Raw genomic sequence first — 22,425 nt, 5'->3', positions numbered from 1 at the left:
GCCTCCCGAGGGCTGGGATTAAAGGCGTGCACCACTGCCTGGCTTTCTTTTTTCTTCCTACTTTTGTTTAGTAACTTGTTAATTTTACTCTTGCCTCAAAAGAAATTTTCAATGTAGATACAATTCTAGATTGGATCAGTTTGATTTTTTCAGAACAATAAATTTATTATTGTATTTTTGTTGCCGCCCATAATGCACACATCAGTGTATGTAAGAAGCCAAAATTGCTTCTTAGCTGTTTTGCTGAGATCATAGTTTGCTTGCCACTTCTTTAAGATGGTATCTATTTTACAGGCTTCTCTTAAGTACTTTTTTTTGTATGTTAGGTTGGATATGGAAGGTTTTGATTTATCTTTTTGATCCTTTAAGCTTTTTTTTTTAATACTTGGTGTGTTCTTGTTTTGTTTGTTATTTTCGAGACATGGTTTCATCGTGTATCCTTGGCTGTCCTAGAACTCCCTCTGTAGACCAGGCTGGCCTCAAACTCATGAAAATCTGTCTGCCTCTACCTTCTGAGTGCTAGGATTAAAGGTGTGTGCCACCACCACCTGGTTGGTGTCTTCTTTTGTTAGCTCCTGATCTCTATTTATTTTTGCTCCCAAAATATACTCAATTGCATTTATTTTCCTATCAAATCCATAATTTTAGGTGTTTTGACCTTTAAGTATTTCATAATTGACTTCTGTGTATTTTGTCAAGTAGAGATTTAACAAATCTTCCTGGCCAGTTGGGTTTCTCATTTCCTCTAAAATTATTACTTGTAAAATTGTTCTTTTAGTTCTCTGAATGTAGTAACCAGAGTTGTACTGAAATGTTTAAGACTTGAAAGCAGCTGTTTTCCCACCATTTTTTACCCTTGATGTCTGGGTTCATTATCTTTATTTCACTTATTGTCCTTGAACAATTAAGTGGGAATAATTTGAAAACAACAACAAACTTGACTTTATCCAGAATTTTCATCTGCCTTTGAGTAAGTGGGAACAAATCAGTTACAATTTCAAAATAAATTCATATGTTGGTGTTTTCTCAGTGATTCAAATGAAATATGATTGGATTACACGTAACAGTATACTTCTGGTACACTCTGACCTTAATTGTCTATACCAAAGAGTTGAAATTCAAAAATACCAAATTTCCTACATTGTCAAATATTCTCAGGGCTTAAGCAGCTTCTTTGCCCTTCTTATGTCTCTGAATTTTCCATCTCCTTTCAAATTTCCTGTTAATTCCTGAGTGTCTTAATATTTCTTTGTTGATGTTCCTGAATATTTTCTAAACAAAATGTTGATCCAGTATTTTAATTCTGTTTTAAGAAAGTTTAAATGGGAATAATTTAACAATTACTTACCAACATGGAACTCTTTTTTTTTTTATTTAGAGGTTTTTTTCCCATTTTATGTACCAACCACAGTTCCTCCACCCTCCTCACCTCCTGCTCATCCCACCTTTGCTGTGAAATAATGCTTTTGTACACTGGTTTAATTAAACACTGATTGGCCAGTAGCCAGGCAGGTAGTATAGGCAAGATAAACAGACAAGGAGAATTCTGGGAAGAGGAAAGCTGAGTCAGGAGACACCAGCCCACCGTCCAGGGAGCAGCATGTAATGGCACATAGGTAAAGCCACGGAATGTGTGACAACATATAGATTAACAGAAATGGGCTGAATTTAAGTGTAAGAGCTAGTCAGTAGAAAGCCTGAGCTAATGGCTGAGCAGTTTTAACTAATATAAGTCCCTGTGGGTTTACTTGGGTCTGAGCAGCTGCGAAATGGGTGAGACACAGGAAAACTTCAGCTACACACCTCCCCCCACCCCACCTTCATCCACTCCTCAGAGAAGGTAAGGCCTCCCATGTGGAGTCAAAAATGTCTGGTATATCAAGTTGAGGCAGGACCAAGCCCCTCCTCCCTGTATGGAGTCTGAGCAAGGTATCCCTTCACAGAGAATGGGCTCCAAAAAGCCAAGTCATGCACTAGGGATAAGTCCTGGTCCCACTGCCAGTGACCCACAAACTGTCCAAGCCACACAACTGTCACCCGCACTCAAAGGGCCTAGTTTGGTCCCATGCAGGTTCCCCAGCTGTCAGTCCAGAGTCAGTGAACTCTAACTAGCTGAAGTCATACCATATTACACCTGTCAAATGGCTAAGATTAAAAACACTGATGACAGCCTATGCTGGAGAGGATGTGGAATAAGGGGAACACCCCTCCATTGTTAGTGGGAGTAAAAACTTGTACAGATACTTTGGAAATCAGTATAGAATTTTCTCAGAACATTGGGAATCAATCTACCTCAAGACCCAGCTATACCACTCTTGGGCATATACCCAAAGGATGCTCAATCATACCACAAGGACACTTGCTCAACTATGTTCATAACAGCATTATTTGTAATAGCCAGAACCTAGAAATAACCTAGATGACCCTCAACCAAAGAATGAATAAAGAAAATGTGGTACATTTACACAATGGGGTATTACTCAATGGTAAAAAAAAAAAAAAAAAAAACAATGGCATCATGAAATTTACAAGCAAATGGATGGAATTAGAAAAAAACATCCTGGGTGAGGTAACCCAGACCCAGAAAGACAAATATGGTATGCACTCACTTGCAAGTGAATATTAGACGTAAAGCAAAAGATAATCAGGCTACAATCCCAGAGAAGCTAGCGAACAAGGACCTTAAGAGAGACATGCATGGATCCCCCTAAGAAAGGGAAATAGATAAGATCTTCTGAGTAAATTGGGAGCATTGGGTGGGGGAAGAGGGGACTAAGGAGATGTGGCAAGAGAACATGAGGGAATGTGATGGCCGAGTTGGGGGAGGGACAGAAAGGGAGAGCAAGGAAAGAAACATCTTGAAAGAGTGAGCCATTATGGATTTAGGGAGAAACCTGGTGCTAAGGAAATTCCCAGGAGCCCGTAAGGATAAACTCAGGTAAAGATTCCAAGAAATAGTGAAGAGGGTCCCTGAACTGGCCTTCCCCTGTAATCAGATCGGTGACTACCTTAACTGTCATTAGAGAGCCTTTGTCCAGTAACTGATGGAAGCAGATGCAGAGATCCACAGCTAAGCACTGGATGGAGCTCCCGGAAACCCACAGAGACAACATGGAACTCTTTCCTTCACATTTTTTGTGAAGTTCACTATGTATGCATTTAAAAGGATGCTCTTATTTTCACATCATTTCTATGTATAATTTTGTGAGACAAATTTCATGTTTCTGATTGTAAGATTGTATTTAAGATAGGAAGTCTCCTGTTCATTGTGTAAGTATCCCAATTACGTTTGCAGATTTTTTTCAAAATGATTTTTCAACTAACCAGACCAAACTGTCTGAGCCTCAGGCTCATGCTTGTTCCTTCAGCCCAGTACAAGTATATACCTGTAATGTGTTTACTATTTCTTGAGTCCTTACTCTTCAGCAGGTGTTTTTTGTGGTGCTATTTACCTAACTCAGGGACTTCACATGTTAGCCAGATTATCTTCCACCACGGTGTACACTCAGCCCTAACAAAATTCGTTTATGTTGTCCACAACAGCTTTTCCTTTCTTATCACAGCTTTTTGAAACTATTTATTATGCTTAAGTGTATGTTTTTGAGTACACTATTTTGTCTTAATCATTGTCATTATTTCTCTTCCTAGGTAGTATAACGCTGCAGATAAGTGGGTGGCAGAGAAGTTTAAACATTTAATTCCTGTTCCACAGCTTGGAAATTTTGAATTATTAGGTTTAATTACTGTTAAGAGATAACTTCATGGTCTGGATAATTTGTACCAGAGATAAGTTTATAAATATCCTTATAATTTATTCCTAATAGTTCAGCCCTTTTATTTTTATTGAAAATAGATGTTTTCTTGTACAATACATTCCATAATGGACTTTAATTTAAATCATTATTTCATTTAATTTTTCTTGTTTCTAGAAATTTCTGAACACATTTCTGGAGTTCAGAAATATCCTTGTCTTTGCTTGTTAAGAAGTGGTATTACTTTTTAAATAAAATTATGGATTATAAAGCATTATCATCATGTATTATAAGATATATTTCAGATGATGATATAACTCAGATAAAAATAATCTCATACATCAAATGTGAACATTAAAGCTCAATAGTTTCTATATATTATAGTCACTCCATAAATTTGAATGTCTAGCTACTTAGAAAAAAGAATACTTAATCTAATTATATTCAATTTTTTAAATTTTCCATACTTACAGAGAACTTTTCTTGTATTTGCTAGTATGATTACTCCATCATTATGAAATAAGGAATATACTATATCTATTTCCCCTCTGTATTTCTATGTTTTAAGCTTGCTGTAGTTCATTTTCTACTCATATTAACGTTTAACACTTTCTTAAAGTGTAACATTTGTCATAGACATTAAATCATGCAGTTTTGGAGAGGCACTTTCAGAATAAAATCATTCAAGACCTCAAACACACATGTTCCCCACTTAAAAGTAGGCAAAATTCATCTTTTCTTCCATCTCTTTCTCCCTATTATCTACTCTTGTTCATTTTCTGTTCCTTTCATAATCTGTGTCTATCAGGTCTTTCCTATGTATTAATTCAATAAAAGACTTGTTCATGTTAGATATCCCCACAGTGTCAAATATCAATATATAAATCGGTTCATATTCTTTCTTCTTTATCTACCCATACTGGATGAAGGTGTCTGTTCCAGATCCAGATTGGACATGCCCTCAAACTCATTAATGATTTAATGTAACAGTCTTAATTCATACAGGTGCTGTATTAGTTTTTGTGACAAGATATCTGGCAAGAACAGCTTAAGGAAAGAAAGGTTCATCTTGGCTCACAGTTAGAGGGCACAATGTATACTAGGGAAGCAGGAGAATGAAGCAGTTACTCAAATTAAATCCTCAATCAGGAAACAGAGTGATGAGTGTTAGTGTCCCAGTCTGGGTGCCCCACCTATACTTCCTGCCTGGCTACTGGCCAATCAACATTTTATTAAACCAATTCAAGTGACAAATCTTTACAATGTACAAGAGCATTATCCCACAGCATATCTCTACAAGCGTATTTCTTAAGCGTTTTTTTCTTTTCAATTTGACAATAAATGTTAAGTATAATTGATATGTATTGAAGATGAAACATAACTAATAAATATTAACTATAACTTGTACATATTGAAGATAAAATGTAACTGAAGTGTCTTTATCATCCTAACCATTCCTCCGTATAGATATAAAAGTTGTATTACTAAAGTCTACTATGGGACCCTGAGAGCTGTACACATCTATGTCACCATCTGCAAGCTACTGGATGAAGGTCATTTCTTCCTGAACTCCAACTTATCATTTCTTGAGTATATAAAATGATTGTTTAACTTTTCCCTTGCCTGATGCCAAACCTCACAAACCTATCAATTTATTCATGTGATCAGCCAGTATGAAACCAGTGCCTATTATTTACCAAGGATTGTTAGATTTTTGAAATAACCACAAACAAGAAAGGCAGGATATGTTACCTGTGCTGGTTAGTGTTTTGTTGACTTGACACAAGCTAGAGTCCTTTGGGAAGAGGGAATCTCAGCTGAGAAAATGCCTTCACCAGACTGGCCTGTGGGCCAGACCATGATGCATCTTCTTGATTAATGATTGACATGGGAGTGCCCAGATCATTGGGGGGGGGGTGCTTCCTCATGGCAGGTGATCCTAGATTGTAAAAGAGAGCATGTTGATCAAACCATTGGGGGAAAGCTGGTAAGCAGTTTTACTTCATGACCTCTGCTTTTGTTCCTGTCTTCAGGGTTTTGCCCCGCTTGAGTTCTGAGTTCCTGCCCTGATTTCCCTCATCAATAGTTTCTGGTTCCTGGAAGAATTAGATAAAATAAGCTCTCTCTTTCCCAAGTTGCCTTTGGTCATAGTGTTTTATCACAGCAAAAGAAATCCTAACTGAAGCCTTCCCTTATGGAATTTGCCATCTAGTGAAGGAAGAAAACAGCAAGTAAGCAATATGTGATTTAATGTTATATAGAGGTAAGTTATATGAGCAAAAAGTAAGGCTGAGTAAGAGTGTTAAAATGAAATGTGTTCTCTTTAAGGGGGGTCAAAGTAGCACATTTCTTTATACAATGACCCATTTTGTTAAAAAGTAAATATAAAGGGGATCAAGATATAATATTAAAACATCCTGTGGTCATGAATTTTTCAAGCCTTAGAAATAACAGAAAACTTCACACAGTCCTATTAGTCGCACATAAAACTTATCACTGTATCTTGTGAAATATATGTTGTTTATTTTTTAGCAAGCAGTCTGGGGCTGTGAGTTCAGATTGCCTGGTAGCCTTGTCCTTTTGATACAGATGTTTCAGACAGGCCATAGTTCAAAGTCATTAACTCCTGGTAAGAAATAGTAAATAAATATCACTTATTTCTGTGCATGTTTTTTCACAAAGAAAGCATAATATAGGTAAGAATATGAGAATGTCTCCCTTGGGCACTTGGGAAGTATAAGATAATAGAGGGTTTGGTTTCTTTAAACAAATTATTATTTCATACTTAAATACACAAGAATGTTAAGGAAGAATAATAAAGCAAGTCCACATAACTCAGAATCAACAATTGTCAGTACTTTGCCACAAATTCTTAGTTTAAATGTGTTCTGTGATTGAATATTTCAAAGAAAATGTCAGGTGTCATATATTTCCTGCCCCCCATATATTTCAGTAGATAATTCTCAGTTATTCCTATGTACTATATTTACCTAGTCCATGGTTAAATCTTGCCATTGGGACTTTTGTTAAAAGTAATGTGTATATCAGTGAGCACAGAAGGCAATGTAGCTAGGGATAATTAAGCTTTTTTGTTAGGAAAAAAGACATTTGAATATTGGCTCTCATACATACAAGTTTTATGATGTTTCTAAGACTTGATACTTATTTTAAAATTGGAGTAATAGTATCTTATAAACTTTTTGTAAAGTCTATATTAGCAAATTTAATTTATTTTTTGCATGTGGCATAGAGCTATCATTCAGTAAAATGACAGGTATTAAAATATTGGATGTTTTATTAAAAGGAGGATGGAATATATCTAAATGAGTGTTTTAAAAACTGTAAAAACCTAATTGTCTGTCCAAACCTCATGTTAATTAAACTCAGTTATATGAAATGTTTACCAATTTCTGCTTTATTTTCATACTGATTATTCATATTCACTATTCTTATCTTTAGTACAGAATCAACCTCCTCCTTTCTAAATTATGAAGATTAAATGAGATGACATATGTTAGTATATCCATTATAGTGTTCAATATTATGGAAACTTAATAAATGGAGATTAGATTTGAATTTAAAATATCTGACTTTATATGTTTTATTTTGTTACCACACTAAAATATTCATGTAGGCTGTCTTCATCCTTTATTGCTCATGACATACACGGTTTAAAGATATTACAGGGGATATTATCCAGGGACTAGACTATTTAGAAAGTGAATAATTAACTAAAATACTAGATGAACACTTGGGGTCTTCAACAGTTCAAAAATTCTATAATATAGAATAATGTTCCTTAGAGTTTTAGAATATCACTCTTATACTTTGTACAGATAGAGAGTACCTTTAAAATTTGAGGATATTGTCCATTGTCTTCAACTGAGTTTGTGCAGAGCTTATAAAGTCATCTCACTACAAGAAAGTAATGATTTACAAACAGGTCTAACTCATGAATCTCTGTTGCAATCTTAATATCCATTTTGGCCTAGCACTAATTTCAGTCCATATTTCACATATTGTGTGAGTATCCACCTTCTGTTTCTTCAAATATTTTTTCCATATGTATGATCACCGAACTGGAAGTCCTGCTTTAAATTTTGAGGCATACTCTGCCCTATTTATGCATTCCTTGACAGGCCCAAATGATATGTTAAAATCACTTGATCAATACCACCCATTATTACCCATCTAAAATGAGCTTTCTTAAAAGACACACCTTCTAACTCCAGGTTCATATTTACTCAATGGTGTTTTAATTTTTAATACTTACATCTATTTATGTTATTTATACTTAAATAAAGATAAAGAACAAGTATAAAGAACATAAGTAGATGTAAGTAGGTTAAGATAAATTATAACTACCAAATAACTTCGGCACTTTCAAAAGTATACATTTCATTCAAAATACTTTCTCTATAAAAACATTATATTTAAAGGTTTTAAGTGTGAAATTGTAAGACATACAGTGGTATGTTTTCATCCCTTCTAATCACGTATGCATTTCCAGTTGTACATCATATTTTAATGGTAACCGAATTAATGTTAAAAAAATTCCCCCAAGAATTAATGTTAAAAAAAATTCTCCCAAGTTGACTTCAAACCACTGCTCCGTACTCTACTTTCCTATTCTGTCTTGCCATATGCTTAGTGCTGGTCAGTACTTAACAAGTAGCTTATCTGTGAAGGGGTAGCCCAACTCATTGTCATTCCTTTCCTACTCATTGTGCTACGAAAAACATTAGGTTGATAAAATGGAACCGTAGTAAAGTGATCAAAAAAGTTTGTTTATCTAGACAGCACAATACAGCACAATGGTTGATATATTGTGCACCCCAACAAACTTATCTGGGGGTCAGAGACAGAACAGTCACTATAATAAACATAGGTTTAGGCAGTGGTAGCACACGCCTTTTATCCTAGCATTCTGGAGCAGAGATCCATCTGGATCTCTGTGAGTTCAAAGCCACACTGTAAACAGCCAGGCATGGTGACACATGCCTTTAATCCCAGGACATGATGGCAGGAAGCAGAGAGGTATATAAGGCGCGAGGACCAGGAACTAGAGTCTTTTTTAGCTTTTAGGGTTTTTAGCAGCAGTTCAGCTGAGATCCATTCCTGATGAGGTCTCAGAGGCTGCAGTCTGATGAAACAAGATCATTTGAGGAATTGGCAAGGTAAGGTTGGCTGTGGCTTTTTCTGTTTCTCTGATCTTTCAGTGTTCACCCCAATACTTGGCCCTGGGTTTGTTTTTTATTTAATAAGACCATTTAGAAATTGGTCTACACAGATCAATAGTCTGAAGCTAAATAGGAATTTCTATTGAAGGAAAAATAATTATAACGACTTTTTAAGACAAGTTTATAAAATGGTGATATAACATTTCCACATGGTCTGTGTAATGCAACTGATAGTATAATGTCATACAAAGTTCTAAAATATAGTCTTGCAAATTCCATTGCCAAATAATTTTGCTACATGTCATTTAGAAAATTTATTCTAATGGAAAAAAATGATGCTCAAGTTTGAAAGATTTTTATTGTTAACTCTTATGAGACACCAAAAAAACTCTGTTTTCTTGTTGAAATCTGACTGCTACAAGCTTCTCCTTTTTGCCCACATGAATTTCATTGTAGACAGGTGATACTGATTATGTCTTCCCATGTTCAGGACTCAGTCTGACCACACTGGGATTATTAAAGTTGCAGCTCAAATCTGAGTAGCTTCCCTTATTTGTTAGATCCACTTTGGAATTAATATATCCCCTTTACTTTCCCATATTCTGTTCTTTAATTTTCTATTATTTCTCTATTTCTTGATTTGCCTTGACTCCCAATCATTTCCTTGTTTGATATATCAAAATGATCTTAACTGAATTTATTTTGATTCTCTGATTCCCTTCTTTTCAGATTGGTCTTTATGTCTGCCTAACTTTTTCCTACCAATATAGATTCTAATGCTGTTTGTCCTGTCAAGAATTTGTCTACTAACTGATGTATAGTCTCTTTAACTAAGTTCTTACTCACCTTTTGTAACCCAATCTGAACATTACTTGATTCATAGTCTTGAGTATTGCCACCTGTTATTTTTCCTAACTACCTGCATTTTGACTTTGCTTTCTGATTCTGGCTGTTGAGACCATTCTATTATTCACTTACATTGTTCTGAAGATTGCAGAACAGTAATTCTGTCTTGACTTAGCTCCAGTCCTTGAAGCCCCAGCTCATTTTGCCAAACTTTGGCTCTTCAACCTACATCTACTACCTGTTAGCTGCAAGTGACATGGTTGTTAAAAGTAATTTTCAAATGATCAACTCTATCTGATTGAAAGATATAATTTAGTACATTATTAATCCATTGGCTTTAGGTAATTAATTCATTCTGTACTTTCTTGTACTTTTCCCCACTTGTAAATAGTGGTGCAAAAGGGGTACAAAAGATGTGATGGTTTGTACTTCATAAATAACTATTTCAACACATATTTTCAGCCCATTCAAAGGTTTAAATAACTCAGGACTTTTATTTTAACTGGTTAAGGTGCTTCTAATCACATTATTTGGGAGATGGAGGCAGAAGGATTGAGAGTTCAAGGGCAGCCTTGGATACATAAAGAGAACCTATCTCAAAAGAAGGACTGGATGTGTGGATAACTGGTAGGGCACTTGTCTAACATGTTGACAACCCTGGGTTTGATCCTCTCAGCACTGGATAAAACTTATTTAAACATTGCCTTTCTATCTCCAACCTTGTCTGAAATCTACACACAGTTTTGCACTATTAGCTTTTTGCTCTTCGTTTTTCCATATTTATTTTATTTTATATGTATGGCTGTTTTGCCTGCATGTATATCTGTGTACCATGTGTGTGCCTGGTGCCCAAAGAGAAGGGCGTCAGATCCTCTGGAAGCAGGTTAACAGACATGGTGAGCCATTGTGTGGGTGATGGGACTCAAACACTTACCTTAGGAAAAGCAGCCAGTGATTTTAACCACTGAACCATCACTGTAGCGTCTTGCTATTTTCTTTGCTGTCCATGTGAATGGCAAAGATCAGTTTGAATGCTTCTTCAGATATATTTTCCTTTTTGGCCAAAAGTATCTTAACTATATTTTATTTTGAAATGAGAACTACTGGTCCCCTCAAATACTTGAGATCTAGTTCCTTTATGGATAAATGCTCTGTCAAAACAAATTCTAAATATTTGGCTTCTATGTTGGTGTGGATTAAAGAAGGTGATTTAAGTCTTCTGAGATTGCCCACACTTTGGAGCACCAATTACTTCCCAAACAATTTCCCTGTACCAATAACACTCTTATGACTAAATAATTCACTATGTATAAAATTGCAAGTCATTTAACATGAGAATTATTCCATTAGAATCTACTCATTCCAGAAAGTTCATAGGAAATCTTTAACATCTCTCCTTCTATAATAGACACTATTCAATTCTCATGGTATATGTGTCTGGAGAAAGTATACTTGTCACATTATCAAACCTATCCACAGTTCTCCATGTTATTGAAAACCACTTTAGAATTTAAATAAACACTATTGAACCTTACCAACTAATAAGTTTCCTTTTCAATACCAATAATATTCAAGATGCTTCCTGAAGGAGATCAAGGTAAATATGCATGTCTGATACACATATGGTAAAATGCTACAAATACATTTCTGTATGGTTGATAATAATTTCATTTTATAGTATATGAGAATGAAAGACATTGGGAAATCTAGAGATGAGTGTGATTTGAATTCTGTTTGATAAAAATTGATTAAAGAGATTAATGTCCCTTGAACCACAGCTTTTGGTGGCTTTTAATTGAATCAAAGCTTTCTGTCTATTTTCAAAGTTTTTTTTATTATCAACCTATCCAATCTCACACTAGTTCTCAGTATATACTCTGAGTTGGTTAAACTGGTATATATATATATATATATATATATATATATATATATATATATATACTCTTGCCTATTCCCTTTTCCCTTTAAGACAGTGGTTTGTATCTTCTCTTAACCAACTTTCAAATTACAATATTAACATACAATGCTTTCCCAATTTTCCCATCTTATTGATGCCTTCACTCATAAAACAGTGTAGATCCTGTCTTTAATTTAGTTAATGACAGAACATATGATCATGTATTTTATTTTATTGTTGTTAATGTTTATTGAATCCTAATTCTATCTTCCAAATGGTGTTTCAAATTCTGTAACGACTAACTAATAAATTCTATATCTCTCATGACACCCAGGAAATTTGGATAATGCATCAAGTGAGTGTTGCTAATATAACATGAGGCTTGACTTTGTTTATTCTTGTAACAGTGATCACCCAAACAAGTTTTTTTCTGGCAAAATGGGTAGAAAGGAAGTGAGTTTATTTCTTGCTTTAGTCACTACTGCCAATCAGTCACAAATGAGTACACTCATTCTTACTGGAAAAATTCCAAAGGGTCCTTCTTGATTTTAATAATAATGCTCATATGCCCACCAGTTGAACCCTTACACTCTTGTTTAGTTTTGGTAATGGGGAACAATTTTGCTCAAAGCAAATCTCAAGTTTGAAGACCAGGCATCACATGACTCAAATGATTGTCATGAAACTACTACAGGCACAGGGATGCTGGATATTCACAGCTATCCAGGGAAAGAAGTACTGAGAGGCCTTGCCATAGATCCAGCAGATAAGTGCCGGGGAAGAGGCAGCCCCACTACAGGAAGCCATCTCTCCTCCCCCCTCCTCACTCTTGGGTTCTGGGCTGAGGCCAGGGACTGTCCGGAGCTGATCTCGGGCTCCCATTGGCCGCTGTCTTTTGTGACGTCACGATCATGATGAGAATTGATGATCGGACACGCTGATTTCATTGTCTGAGGCGGCAGTGGAGACCCAGGAAAAATCTCGCAGAATCCGCCTGCTCTGGCCTTGGTCTCATCTTGGATCCTCTGATCTTTTCCGTGACCGCACCACGCCCGAGGTAAGCGCCTAACCTGGGTTGTTGTGAAGGGCAAAGGAGGACTTTCAAGACACTGGGATAATGTGCCCAGTAGGGGGCCCGTAGGGTCTGTGGCCTAAAGATAAGGCCAATAAATTGGTGCAGCTTCTGGGAAACCAACTGCTTCTACCCTCCCAGCAAAGCCTGGCAAAGAGCGTGAAATTAGAAAAGAGCGAGAATGGGGATACTGTGGGTATTGCCACACAGTGCAGGACCTTGCCTAGAAAGAGGGCGATGGCTGGGACCTACTATTGGCCCGATAGTAAGAGAAACTGGTGCCTATGCTTCTGAAGAAAGGAGGAGATTGAATTCTACCACTTCTAGATTTCACTGGACAGTAGATTTCTCATAGCCCCACTCAAATGCATCGAGGACGCTGCGCCTGCGCATAAGCACTCTGATTAGAGGGAGGGGGGCGGTTCACTGCAGGGAGAATGGGCTTGGAGATTGCGCAGGCGCCTTTTTCCTTTAGCTGGAGGGGGTGGGGCTGAGCTCTGTCTGAACTGAATAAGGGAAAGGTTAAGGATTTGGCCTTGAGATGTTTCAAGTGCCATTTGAAGTGCAAGGATTTTCTATTGGTGTTTGCATCTGGCCTACTGAGTGTACTCAGCACCAAAATGAGCATGATAAATTTGAGAAAGCAAATTTCTAATTTCCAGATACTTAGGTTCTATGTAAAGGAATGAAGTTGAAGAATTTGCAGAATAAAGTTATCAGATAAGAAACGGTTTGGGATGGGGAGGGGCACACTAATTTTTTCAAATAAATCAACTCTCAACCTTTAAAGAGTTTCGATTTGGTATGACATTCAGTAATTTTGAGCATCACTTTGGAGATTCAGAGAAATACATTTTACCCACCTGTCTGTCTTTTCTTCATCTTAGCCCCAGCTGATAATCTTTAGTCTCTATCTCACATTTGGTCCTTTCCTTCTTTCTTCTTCCTGTGTGTTTCTGCTAGAACCATCTAAGTCAAATTCTATTTTAAGAGACTTTTTCTAGTATCCCTTCATTGGGAAGGGCTGTGTCATTCAGCTGTTTCGAGGAGCAATCTGCCCATCTGTCCTTGGTAAAAGATTGTATAGTAAGGTTATTAGTCTCCCATCATGTTCTCAACATGTATTCCCATTTTACAGGAAAATCTGGATTTTTCTCCAGTTTTTAAAGGGAAGAGCTTGTCAAATACTGGAAAATTTTTTTCGACTGTCTTCTCACAACCATTCTTTGTCTACTGCTTGGTCTCATCTCTTTGTACTACTCCTCTAGTAACTAAAGGAGCTTCCTAGACAATATACACCTCTGCTCCAAATACTTAATTCACTGGACAAGACTATGATAAACACCACTTCAATGTTATTTTCTCTAACAAGAATATACTTGGCTTCCTATTATCTATTATTCCAATCCAGACTCCCCCTAGATTGCAAAAATCTTAATCTAGCCCTTTTGAATGGCAGCACCTATTTTACTTTATTCTTCAGTATATATCTCCCTAATGTTTCTTGAACAATTTCTTCTTTAGTTTTGCTTCTTACACCACTATGACCACTTTTACCTAGCTTACCTTCCATTTTACATAATTTAAATATTGTCCATCTTAGAAGCTCTATTCATACTATACTTTCTGTAAAGTACCTTTCAAGTGTAGTTCAATGGCTATATAGATCATCTTTCCTAAAATTATTATATCTGTTCTTTTATTTGTCACTTTCTTCTCCCCTGTTATTATGTGCTCTTTAACTGGACTTTATGTCTTTAGGGGTTGGAAAAAGACCAGCCAGTTCTTTACCATCTTCCCACACACTTAGCTGACTAATGAAAACAGTTATAGACATTTAACTTCTTTTTTTTTCCTTAGAAAACAATTTCCTGGGGAGCTAAGTAATATTGTTTTGGAGAGAACTACAGACACGTAAAATCTTAGTCATCATTAGTCAGACAAGGATTCCTCTGGTGACTAAACAAACCTGACTGTGAGTCAGGGAAGAAAGCATAATGGATATACCTGTTACATGAGTGGCTTTCAAATATGCCATGTCCTCATAAACAAGACTGAAGGACTATTATCTCAGAAGTAGCTTAGTTTACAATTCTTTCCATTGCAAAGACACTACTTAGAAATATTCCATCACTCTATACTTCTTTCTGATCACATTGTATCATGCATCATCTCTTGACATCTGTTATGAATCACTGTTTATTGCATTATACTTTTAATTGCTAGATTAGAGTGACTATCATTGATAGTTTCATTTGATAGTTAAACACCATGATGGTCATCACAGTATATACATATATATATATATATATATATATATATATATATATATTATTCCTTGGAATTAAAACTTCATTGTTTCACAGAGCAGAACTTTTGCTTGAATGGCAGTGTAGTCATAGTTTAGTACAGAGATTTTTGTTTGTTTGATCTTTTCTTCTATTACATAAATTATGTAAGTTCTTTCAAAGTAGTTTTAGTTCATAGACAACCACTATAGTAATTAATGTTTAGACATTTATTTGCATGCCAATAGACAGAATTATTCAGTTAGGCAACTCTGAATAAAGTGTAAGGCTTAAGGTTGAAAATGCTCTTTATTTTATATAGCTTAAAAGATCAAAGATAAAAATGTGTCATTTGTGCTTTAAGGTTCATCATATGATTCTTTTTTTTTTTAATTTTTATTTTGCAATACAATTAAGTTCTACATACAGGCACAGATTCCCTTGTTCTCCCCCCTCCCACCCCCCTCACCTTCCCCCCAGCCCGCCCCCCATTCCAATCTCCTCCAGGGCAAAGCCTTCCCCACAGACTGAGATCAACCTGGTGGACTCAGTCCAGGTAGGTCCAGTCCCCTCCTCCCAGGCCGAGCCAAGGGACCCTGCATAGGCCCCAGGTTTCAAACAGCCAACTCATGCAATGAGCACAGGACCCGGTCCCACTGCCTGGATGCCTCCCAAACAGATCAGGCCAATCAACTGTCTCACCCACTCAGAGGGCCTGACCCAGTTGGTGACCCCTCAGCCATTGGTTCATATTTCATGTGTTTCCATTTGTTTGACTATTTGTCTCTGTGCTTTATCCGACCTTGGTCTCAACAATTCTCTCTCATATAAACCCTCCTCATTCTCGCTAATTGGACTCCCAGAGATCCACCTGGGGCCTAGTCATGGATCTCTGCATCCAGATCCCTCAGTAGTTGGATGAGGTTTCTAGCACGACAATTAGGGTGTTTGGCCATCCCATCACCAGAGTAGGTCAATTCAGACTGTCTCTCGACCATTGCCAGCAGTCTGTTGTGGGGGTATCTTTGTGGATTTCTGTGGGCCTCTCTAGCACTTTGTTTCTTCCTATTCTCATGTGGTCTTCATTTACCATGGTCTCCTATTCCTTGTTCTCCCTCTCTGTTGTTGATCCAGCTGGGATCTCCCACTCACCCAAGCTCTCTTTCCCTCGACCCTTGCCCTTCACTACCCCCACTCATGTCCAGGCTGTTCATGTAGATCTCATTCCATTTCTCTGTCATTGGGCGATCCCTGTGTCTTTCTTGGGGTCCTGTTTTCCAGGTAGCCTGCCTGGTGATGTGAGTAGCAGTCCAGTCATCCTTGTTCCACATCTAGTATCCTGTTATGAGTGAGTACATACCATGTTTGTCTTTCTGAGTCTGGGATACCTCACTCAGGATGATTTTTTCTAGGTCCATCCATTTGTCTGCAAACCTCATGATGTCATTGTTTTTCTCTGCTGAGTAGTATTCCATTGTGTATATGTACCACATTTTGTTTATCCATTCTTCAGTTGAAGGGCATCTAGGTTGTTTCCATGTTCTGGCTATTACAAACAATGCTGATATGAACATAGCTGAACAAGTGCTCTTGTGGTGTGGTTGAGCATTTCTTGGGTATATGCCCAAGAGTGGTATAGCTGGATCTTGGGGGAGATGGATTCCCAATTTTCTAAGAAAGTGTCATATTGATTTCCAAAGTGGTTGTACAAGCTTGCATTCCCACCAGCAGTGGAGGAGAGTTCCCCTAGCTCCACATCCTCTCCACCATAAGGTGTCTTCAGTGTTTTTGATCTTAGCCATTCTGACAGGCTTAAGGTGGTATCTCAGAGTTGTTTTGATTTGCATTTCCCTGATGATTAGGGATGTTGAGCAATTCCTTAAATGTCTTTCAGCCATTTGAGTTTCCTCTGTTGAGAATTCTCTGTTTAGTTCTATAGCCCATTTCTTAATTGGACTGTTGGGCATTTTGATGTCTAATTTCTTGAGTTCCTTATATATTCTGGATATCAGTCCTCTGTCAGATGTGGGATTGGTGAATATCTTTTCCCATTCTGTAGGCTGTCGCTTTGCTTTGTTGACCGTATCCTTTGCCCTACAAAAGCTTCTCAGTTTCAAGAGGTCCCATTGATTGATTGTTTCTCTCAGTGTCTGTGCTACTGGTGTTCTATTTAGAAAGTGGTCTCCTATGCCAATGCGTTCAAGACTACTTCCTACTTTCTCTTCTAGCAGGTTCAGAGTAGCTGGATTTATGTTGAGGTCCTTGATCCACTTGGACTTAAGTTTTGTGCACGGTGATAGATATGGATCTATTTGCAGCCTTCTACATGTTGATATCCAGTTTTGCCAGCACCATTTGTTGAAGATGCTTTCTTTTTTCCATTGTGCACTTTTGGCTTCTTTGTCAAAAATTATTTGTTCATAGGTGTGCGGATTAATGTCAGGGTCTTCAATTCGATTCCATTGGTTCACATGTAGGTTTTTATGCCAGTACCAAGCTGTTTTTATTACTGTAGCTCTATAGTAGAGCTTGAAGTCAGGGATCGTGATGCCTCCAGAGGTTGTTTTATTGTACAGGATTCTTTTGGCTATCCTGGGTTTTTTGTTTTTCCATATGAAGTTGAGTATTATTCTTTCCAGGTCTGAGAAGAATTGTGTTGGTATTTTGATGGGGATTGCATTGAATCTGTAGATTGCTTTTGGTAAGATTGCCATTTTTACTATGTTAGTTCTGCCTATCCATGAGCATGGGAGATCTTTCCATTTTCTGACATCTTCTTCAATTTCTTTTTTCAGGGACTTAAAGTTCTTGTCATATAGGTCCTTCACTTGCTTGGTTAGTGTTACCCCAAGGTATTTTATGTCATTTGTGGCTATAGTAAAGGGTGATGTATCTCTGATTTCCTTCTCCGCTTTTTTGTCCACTGTATATAGGAGGGCTACTAATTTTTTGAGTTGATCTTGTATCCTGCTATGTTGCTGAAGGTGTTTATAAGTTGTATCAGTTCCTTGGTGGAATCTTTGGGGTCGCTCAAGTATACTATGATGTCATCTGCAAATAGGGAAAGCTTGACTTCTTCCTTTCCAATTTGTATCCCCTTAATCTCCTTATGTTGTCTTATTGCTCTGGCTAGAACTTCAAGTACTATATTGAATAAATATGGGGAGAGCGGACAGCCTTGCCTCGTTCCTGATTTTAGTGGAATTGCTTTGAGTTTCTCTCCATTTAATTTGATGTTGGCTGTTGGCTTGCTGTAAATTGCCTTTATTATGTTTAGGTATGTTCCCTGTATTCCTGATCGCTCCAAGACCTTTATCATGAAGGGGTGTTGGATTTTGTCAAATGCCTTTTCAGCATCTAGTGAGATGATCATGTGGTTTTTTTCTTTGAGTTTGTTTATATGGTGTATCACATTGACAGACTTTCGTATGTTGAACCATCCTTGCATCCCTGGAATGAATCCTACTTGATCATGGTGGATAATTGTTTTGATGTGGTCTTGGAGTCTGTTTGCCAGTATTTTATTGAGTATTTTTGCATCAATGTTCATGAGGGAGATCGGTCTGTAGTTCTCTTTCTTTGTTGTATCCTTGTTTGGTTTGGGAATCAGGGTAATTGTAGCCTCATAGAAGGAGTTTGGTAATGTTCCTTCTGTTTCTATTGTATGGAACAATTTAGAGAGTATTGGTATTAACTCTTCTTTGAAGATCTGGTAGAATTCTGCACTGAAACCATCTGGTCCTGGGCTTTTTTTGGTTGGGAGACTTTTAATGACTGTTTCTATTTCGTTAGGGGTTATTGGACTATTTAAATAGTTTATCTGGTCTTGATTTAATTTAGGTATGTGGTAACTATCCAGAAAATTATCCATTTCTTTTAGGTTTTCCAGTTTTGTGGAATAGAGGTTTTTGAAGTATGACCTGATGATTCTCTGGATTTCCTCAATGTCTGTTGTTATGTCCCCCTTTTCATTTCTGATTTTGTTGATTTGGATGCTCTCTCTCTGTCTTTTGGTTAGTTTGGATAAGGGCTTGTCTATCTTGTTGATTTTCTCAAAGAACCAACTCTTTGTTTCATTAATTTTTTGTATTGTTCTCTTTGTTTCTATTTTATTGATTTCAGCTCTCACTTTGATAATTTCCTGGCATCTATTTTTCCTGGGAGACTTTGCTTCTTCCTGTTCTAGAACTTTCAGGTGTGCTGTTAAGTCACTAGTGTGAGATTTCTCCAGCTTATTTATGTGGGCATTTAGTGCTATGAATTTCCCTCTTAGTACTGCTTTCATAGTGTCCCATAGGTTTGGATATGTGGGGTCTTCATTTTCGTTGATCTCTAGGAAGTCTTTAATTTCTTTCTTTATTTCTTCCTTAACCCATTGGTGATTCAGGTGGGTATTGTTCAGTTTCCATGAGATTGTAGGTTTTCTGTAGTTTTTGTTGTTGAAATCCAACTTTAGACCATGGTGGTCTGATAGAACACAGGAGGTTATTCCAATTGTTTTGTATCTGTTTAGATTTGTTTTGTGACCAAGTATGTGGTCGATTTTAGAGAAGGTTCCATGGGGTGCTGAGAAGAAGGTATATTCTTTTTTGTTAGGATGGAATGTTCTGTAGATGTCGATTAAGTCCATTTGAGTCATGACATCAATTAAGTCCTTTATTTCTCTGTTAAGTTTCGATTTGGGGGATCTGTCCAGTGGTGAAAGTGGGGTGTTGAGGTCTCCCACTATTAATGTGTGGGGTTTTATATGTGATTTAAGCTTTAATAATGTTTCTTTTACATATGTGGGTGCCCTTGTGTTTGGGGCATAAATGTTCAGAATTGAGACTTCATCTTGGTGGATCTTTCCTGTGATGAGTATGTAATGCCCTTCTTGATCTCTTTTGATTGATTTTAGTTTGAAGTCTATTTTGCTGGATATCAGGATCGCTACCCTGCTTGTTTCTTAAGACCGTTTGATTGGAAAGTCTTTTCCCAGCCTTTTATTTTTAGGTAGTGTCTATCTTTGAATTTGAGATGTGTTTCTTGTATGCAGCAGAAAGATGGGTCCTGCTTTCGTATCCATTCTGTAAGCCTATGTCTTTTTATAGGTGAATTAAGTCCATTGATATTGAGGGATATTAATGTCCAGTGATAGTTCATTCCTGTTATTTTTTGGTGGTGATGTGTGTGTACTTTTCTTCGTTGGGGTTTACTGCTGTGGCTTTATCTATTGCCTGCGTTTTCGAGGGTGTATCTGACTTCCTTAGGTTGGAATTTTCCTTCTAGTGCTTTCTGTAGGGCTGGGTTTGTGGATAAATATTGTTTAAATCTGGCTTTGTCATGGAATGTCTTGTTCACTCCATCTATGATGATTGAAAGTTTTGCTGGGTATATTAGTCTAGGCTGACATCCATGGTCTCTTAGTGTCTGCATTACATCTGTCCAGGACCTTCTGGCTTTCAAAGTCTCCATTGAGAAATCGGGTGTTATTCTGATAGGTTTGCCTTTATAAGTCACTTGGCCTTTTTCCTTTGCTGCTCTTAATATTCTTTCTTTATTCTGTACGTTTAATTGTTTAATTATTATGTGGCGAGGGGACATTTTTGGGGGTCTAGTCTGTTTGGTGTTCTATAGGCTTCCTGTATCTTCATAGGCATTTCCTTCTTTAAGTTGGGAAAGTTTTCTTCTATGATCTTGTTGAATATATTTTCTGTGCCCTTGAGTTGGTATTCTTCTCCTTCTTCTACCCCTATTATTCGTAGGTTTGGTCTTTTCATGGTATCCCAAATTTCTTGGACATTTTGGTTCATGACTTTGTTGGCTTTAGTGTTTTCTTTGACTGATGAATCTATTTCTTCTATTGTATCTTCAACGCTAGAGATTCTCTCTTCCATCTCTTGCATTCTGTTGATTATACTTGCATCTGAAGTTCCCAATCGTTTTCTCAGATTTTCTATTTCCAGCATTCCCTTTGTTTGTGTCTTCTTCATTTTTTCTATTTCCCTTTTCAGGTCTTGGACTGTTTCCTTCATTTGTTTCATTGATTTTTCTTGATTTTCTTTCAGTATTTTATTGTTCTCTTCCAGGACTTTTTTGATTTCTTTTAATTTGTTTGCCCTTTCCTCTAGTTGTTTACAGCGTTCTTCACATTTTTTTGTCTTTTCCTCTACATGAGCCTCTAGCTTCTTCATGATGACATTCATAAGGCTATTTTCTTCTGCTTCTTCCAATTTCTGATGTTCAGGTCTAGGTGTTGGAGGAGGGCTAGGGCTTGGTGATGGTGTATTGCTATTCATTTTGTTGTATGTGTTTCTGCCTTGACGTCTGCCCATCTCCTTATGGTTCGTTCTTGGTCTTATCCGCACACTTGGTTCAGACAGAGCTGACAGATTCAGGAAGTCTCTCTCTCTTGTCCAGATGGGAGCTCTCTTGTCCAAATTGGAAGTCCAGGGCAGGATGGGAGCTCTTGTTCAGAAGGGAAGTCCGGGGGAGGATGGGTGCTCTCCTCTCTCTCTCTCTCTCTCTCTCTCTCTCTCTCTCTTTCTCTCTCTCTCTATCTCTCTCTCTCTCTCTCTCTCTCTCTCTCTCTCTCCTCCAGATGGGAAATCTGGAGCAAGATGGGAGCTGGGTGCCAGCCTCTAAGTCTCAAGAAGAGGCTTGGGGCTCGGGCGAATGGGCGTGGGGTCAGGGCGTGGAGACTGCAGGGTCTGCCAGGGGTCTTGGAGAAGGGGATCCTTCCTGGTGGGGCTAGAAGGGAACTTGCCCAGTGACCAGAACCTGGGGCCAAGTTGGACAGGTCTTCCCTAGTGGCTGGTGCCCAGGTATGGGTTTGGGGGCAAGTTAGTGGACTCACCTGTGCTTCAGAAGGGAAGTCCGGGGCAAGATGGGAGCTGGGAGCTGGGGGCCGGCCTCTAAGTCTCAGGAAGAGCCTTGGGGCTCAGGCGGATAGGGGTGGGGTCAGGGCGTGGAGACTGCAGGGTCTGCCAGGGGTCTTGGAGAAGGGGATCCTTCCCGGTGGGGCTAGAAGGGAACCTGCCCGGTGACCAGAACCTGGGGCCAAGTTGGGCAGGTCTTCCCTGGAGTGGCTGGTGCCCAGGGATGGGGTCGGGGGCAAGCTAGGGCACTCACCTGTGCTTCAGAAGGGAAGTCCGGGGCAAGATGGGAGCTGGGTGCCGGCCTCTAAGTCTCATCATATGATTCTTATGTGTAGAGAAAATCAGGTTCTTTTTTCTTTTTCATTTGAGTTGTAGAATTTGAGCTAGCAGGGACTTCCTAGTGATAAGCCTATTCTCTCATTTTCCATGTCAGGAATCTGAGGCCCAGAGATATAAAGTACTTTGCTAACACTAGTACCAAACATTGTGCATTTTATATACGTTATCATAATCTTAAGTAGTTTATTGTATTT

At 37.9% G+C, this 22,425-nt stretch overlaps 2 protein-coding genes across 2 annotated transcripts in view; one reads left to right on the top strand and one right to left on the bottom strand.

Moving 5' to 3' along the window:
* Positions 1-14,785, bottom strand: part of LOC131900067 (protocadherin-3-like) — a 31,754-nt gene extending 16,969 nt beyond the window's left edge. The window contains exons 1-2 of the mRNA XM_059251489.1: positions 14,717-14,785; positions 12,503-12,745 (exon numbers count right to left, since the gene is read on the bottom strand). Coding sequence (XP_059107472.1) covers positions 12,503-12,745; positions 14,717-14,785 — 312 coding nt within the window. The remainder of the gene's footprint in view (positions 1-12,502; positions 12,746-14,716) is intronic.
* Positions 12,615-22,425, top strand: part of Hdx (highly divergent homeobox) — a 115,068-nt gene continuing 105,257 nt past the window's right edge. The window contains exon 1 of the mRNA XM_059251189.1: positions 12,615-12,732. The gene's annotated coding sequence lies outside the window, so the exon portion shown is untranslated. The remainder of the gene's footprint in view (positions 12,733-22,425) is intronic.

Source organism: Peromyscus eremicus, chromosome X (assembly GCF_949786415.1).
Source record: "Peromyscus eremicus chromosome X, PerEre_H2_v1, whole genome shotgun sequence".
NCBI classification, from domain to species: domain Eukaryota; kingdom Metazoa; phylum Chordata; class Mammalia; order Rodentia; family Cricetidae; genus Peromyscus; species Peromyscus eremicus.
This window is presented reverse-complemented; position numbering and strand designations above follow the sequence as displayed.